General features: G+C 42.8%; 1 protein-coding gene across 2 annotated transcripts in view; it reads right to left on the bottom strand.

The window, feature by feature from the left end:
- The window catches only part of LOC145395226 (ribosomal protein S6 kinase alpha-5-like), a 99,766-nt gene extending 95,070 nt beyond the window's left edge, over positions 1–4,696 (bottom strand). Inside the window, exon 1 of one of the 2 annotated variants that reach the window (XM_080268915.1) lies at positions 4,587–4,696. In XM_080268915.1, coding sequence (XP_080125041.1) covers positions 4,587–4,656 — 70 coding nt within the window. In that variant the 5' untranslated portion in view covers positions 4,657–4,696. The remainder of the gene's footprint in view (positions 1–4,586) is intronic. The other variant, XM_080268916.1, reaches the window with a different exon arrangement.
- Positions 4,697–5,000: the final 304 nt, after the last annotated feature.

The following is a 5,000-nucleotide window of genomic DNA, read 5'->3' as shown; positions in this document are numbered from 1 at the left end:
AATAATAATAATAATAACAATAATAATAATAGCAATAGTAGTAGTAGTAGTAGTAGTAGTAGCAGCAGCAGCAGAAGTAGTAGTAGTAGTAATAATAATAATAATAATAATAATAATAATAATAATAATAATAACAATAATAATAATAGCAATAGTAGTAGTAGTAGTAGTAGTAGTAGTAGCAGCAGCAGAAGTAGTAGTAGTAGTAATAATAATAATAATAATAATAATAATAATAATAATAAACGTAATTGGATGGAAGGGATAAATGGAAAAATATATATAATTGAAATTTTTAATCCTATTATTCTGTATTAGTGTTGCTGCTGCCTCTCTCTCTCTCTCTCTCTCTCTCTCTCTCTCTCTCTCTCTATCTATCTATCTATCTATCTATCTTTCTATCAGTCTGTCTCTGCATGTCTGTATATACGTCTGTCAATTTCTCTCTCTCTCTCTCTCTCTCTCTCTCTCTGAAAATGTAAAAATAAAATATATATATATATTATAAAAAAGCGAGCCATGTTTTTTGGCCTTTTTCGTGAGTGTTTTCCCTTTAAGGAGAGAGAGAGAGAGAGAGAGAGAGAGAGAGGGAGAGAGAGAGAGAAAGTTACAAAACAAATGAAGTAAGAAAGACTGAGAGAAAGGGGGGGGAAGAAGAGAGTGAGAGGCAGATAAAGAAAGAAAAAGAGAGAGAGAGAGAGAGAGAGAGAGAGAGAGAGAGAGAGAGAGAGAGAGGGAGGGAGGGAAGGGAAAAAGAGGGAGAGAAAGAAATATGGAGAGAAGGGAGGGAAGGGAGGAAAAAAGCATTTGAAATATTTAAAGGTTTAGGTAGACTCAGTGAGAGAGAGAGAGAGAGAGAGAGAGAGAATGCACCAACAAGGATTCCCATCATAAACCCTCTTGACTTCGTTCTTGTTTCCGTAGCACCTTTTCCTTAGCGATTTATTCTGGATATGGCTGGTTTATATCCTTCTGTTCGTTGTTTATGCAGAGAATGGCGATATTGGAAGGATTTATGTAACACAGAATAGGACAGTAAAGTGTAATAAACAAAATAAATCGCTTAAGAAAAGGTGTTCGGGAGCTTTCTCATACCAGCGTTATCCTCATTCATCACTACCGTCCATCACCGTAACAAAATAGTAGTCATCACCATCATCACTATCCCAAGTCATCACTATCATCACCACAGTAGTCATCACCCTAATCACTATCCTCAGTCATCACTATCATCACCATAACAACAACACTGTCATCACCACAGCTATCATCACTGTACTCATCACTACATACATCACTGTCATCACTTACCACCCCCACTACCCCAAACAGGAGCTACTTTCATCACCATCATCACTACCGCCACCATAACAGCCACAAACAATACTGTCATCATTACCATCACCACAACCCGTCACCATCATCACTATCAATACTGTGTCATCACCATCATCACTACCAGTCACCACCATTACATCACCACCTCTTACCACCACCACCACCTCTCCACCATAACCATCACTCACTATCACCACCATCACCACCACTATGACCACCTTACCAACATCATCACCACTATCATCATCATTCACCATCACCACCACTATCACCACCTCTCACCACCTTTCACCACCTCTATCACCACCCACACTACACCTCTACACCCTAATACTCTTACACAAGCTTTTGTATAATATGATGCGTTATTGATACAGGTATGTGGTGGAGAGGGGGGGCCTTCGCGTGGTGGCACTAATATACCCAGGCGGCTTCACTGCCAGGTTATACACACGTCCCTCACCTGCAGTCCACCGGGATCCAATTAGCACACCTGAGACCACGTGGCTTTGTTTACATAATGCCACACCTTCCTATAATCTATCTATCTATTGCCAGACGCCTTAATCGCTTAAGGGGTGGCCACAAACAAATCGCCTCCATGTCGCCCTGTCCCCCGCCATTTCTTTGCTATAATAAGTGCTATAATTTCGCTATACTCCTTTCACCTTCAGTTGGCGTAAAATATCCGCGAGAGATTATAGTGCTAATCATGAAGAAGTGCCATGAAGAGGGTGCTGAGTCGTGGTATTGTCTGTTGTTAACCTGTCAGTTCATCTCTCTCTCTCTCTCTCTCTCTCTCTCTCTCATCCACATTTTTTGCGGAATAGAATCGACTAGAGTTACCCCGACCATAAAAGGGTTAATGGGGATCGAATGAACAATCTCAGGCTCTCATTGGCTTGTAGGCTTGGTTAATAAAGCTCCCTAACACCTCCTCCATAGCGATTTATTTTTGGATATGGGTGGTTAATATCCTTCTGTAAGTTATTTATGCAGAGTATGGCGGTGTTGGAAGGATTCATGTGACACAGAGGAGGACAGTTAGGTGTAATAAGCAAACTAAATCGCTTAGGAAAAGGTGTTTGGGAGCTTCCTTAACCGATGAGGACACGAGCCATACACTCAGCCAAAAATCCTCTTCTTCGTGACTAGCATCATATTCTTGTATAAATGTCTTGTTATAGCTCCATCCTTTCCATAGCACTTCCTCGTGACTAGCATCATATTCTTGTATAAATATCTTGTTATAGCATCATCCATTCCATAGCACTTCCTCGTGACTAGCATCATATTCATGTATAAATATCTTGTTATAGCATCATCCATTCCATAGCACTTCCTCGTGACTAGCATCATATTCCTGTATAAGTATCTTGTTATTGCATCATCCTTGCCATAACACTTCTTCGTGACTAGCATCATAATTTCTCGTTACATCTCAGTGGCATTAATTCACTCTACACCCTTTCCATTGCACTTCTTCGTGACTAGCATCATATTTTCTCGTTACATCTCACTGGACACTCTTCACCCTTGCCATAGCACTTCTTCGTGACTAGCATCATATATTCTCGTTACATCTCACTGGCTTTAAAACACTGTACACCCTTTCCATAGCACTTCTTCGTGACTAGCATCATATTATCTCGTTACATCAGTGGCATTAGTACACTCCACACCCTTTCCACAGCACTTCTTCGTGACTAGCATCATATTTTATTACATCTCACTGGCATCAAAACACTCTTCACCCTTTCCACAGCACTTCTTCGTGACTAGCAACATAGTTTCTCGTTACATGTCACTCATATTAAAACACACTACACCCTTTCCACAGCACTTCTTCGTGACTAGCATCATATCTATTTAAACCATTGATATACTGTATACACTCAACACCCCTTCCACAGCACTTCTTCGTGACTAGCATCATATCTATTTAAACCATTGATATACACACTCAACAGCCCTTCCACAGAACTTCTTCGTGACTAGCATCTATTTAAACCATTGATATATACACTCAACACTCTTATCCACAGCACTTCTTCGTGACTAGCATCATATCTATTTAAACCATTGATATATACACTCAACACCCTTATCCACAGCACTTCTTCGTGACTAGCATCTATTTAAACCATTGATATATACACTCAACACTCTTATCCACCGCACTTCATCGTGACTAGCATCATATCTAAACCATACAGCTGATTATGCCAAGTTGAAATGAAAGGAGTATTGTAGTATTATGAGGAGGCGACGCAACAGGTGTTTGAGTAGGTGGGGGTGGAGTTGGGTGAGTGTGGGGGGGGAGGTAAGTGGTTAGGAGAAGGGTGTGCTGATCGAAAGGTCGCGGGTTCTATCCCTCCGAATTACGCTGTGATGGATTTTCTCTACCTCATCATCCACCTCCATCTCATTAAAAAAACACCGCCACTCATACCATCACATCAGTTCAAAATGGGAAATTCCTAGTATGTATTCAGTATGGACGGTGTGTCTTAGTGTTTAAGTGGTGACATGTGTAGATCTGTGGCACTTAGAAAGGTTGCTGGGACTTTGGAACGAATTATCAAGCTCAGAGTCGTACACACACACACACACACACACACAGGGGGGGAGTGGGTAGGTGTAGGTGTGGGCAGGTGGATAGGTCAGTAGGGTAGGGCAGGGCAGGGCAGAGAGAGAGAGAGAGAGAAACCAGTCTCTGATGTAAGCAAATCCCCACAAACTTTTCCTACTGCAATCACTCGACGGAAAAAATCACACACACACACACACACACACACACACACACACACACACACACACACACACACAAGCACCCAAGCAAAAAAAAAAACTTAGACACTAAAAAAAAACAGCCCAAACGACAATCACTCTCAGTCCGTCGTGTCACCAAGCGCAGGGGAGATGGCGACCCAGAGATAAAAAAGCGAGACTAAAACATTTCCGGGAGTATGTGTGTGTGTTTTGGTCCACATCGATTAGGGAGAGAAAGGGAGAAGAACGGATGCTGGGAGGGAGAAGAGGGAGAGAGAGAACCGTGAGGGGGTGACTGTGGTAAATGAGGCTTATATTCACTGTTGCTAGTGTGAAGTGCCAGGGTGAGAGCAGCAAGGGTGAGAAGGTGGAGTAACAGACACACACACACACACACACACACACTATCCGTCCCGTGAGTCATTCCTATCCACACCCTCCTATCTCCCTTGTCACCCTTCGTCACCGCTACTCACCCTCTCCCAGCTCGTGATAGACCACTTCCCCATCCTTGGTGCACGTCCTCGTCGATCCTGAAGGTTCCATAGACGTGAAATAACGTAAAATCCTCGAATCTCAAGGACCATACCCCCTCCAACGCGCACTTCTCCAAATGACACTCTAATCTGTTGCCCGGGACCCGCCGAAAGTATCATACCGCAGAAAAAACCCACAACAAACGCCAAAAATCGCCAAACCATCCTTCTCCACCACGCCAAAACACCCCAACTCCACTTCCCTTATTTACTGATTACCCAAGCCATCGGTAATCAGGGTCCGCAATACGGGGGTGGAAATACGTAAACAGGAAATGTCGGACGTCTGGCAGCGGGGTAAGAGGCACCGCACAGCTGATTTTGCGTGAGGTAGGGTTTGTCGCCGTAGGGATG

This window comes from Coenobita brevimanus, chromosome 30 (genome assembly GCF_032717465.1).
Source record: "Coenobita brevimanus isolate Jiangsu-jjx chromosome 30, ASM3271746v2, whole genome shotgun sequence".
In the NCBI taxonomy this organism is placed as follows: Eukaryota; Metazoa; Arthropoda; class Malacostraca; order Decapoda; family Coenobitidae; genus Coenobita; species Coenobita brevimanus.
Note: the sequence above shows the minus strand (reverse complement) of the source record. Positions and strands in the feature narration are given on the sequence as shown.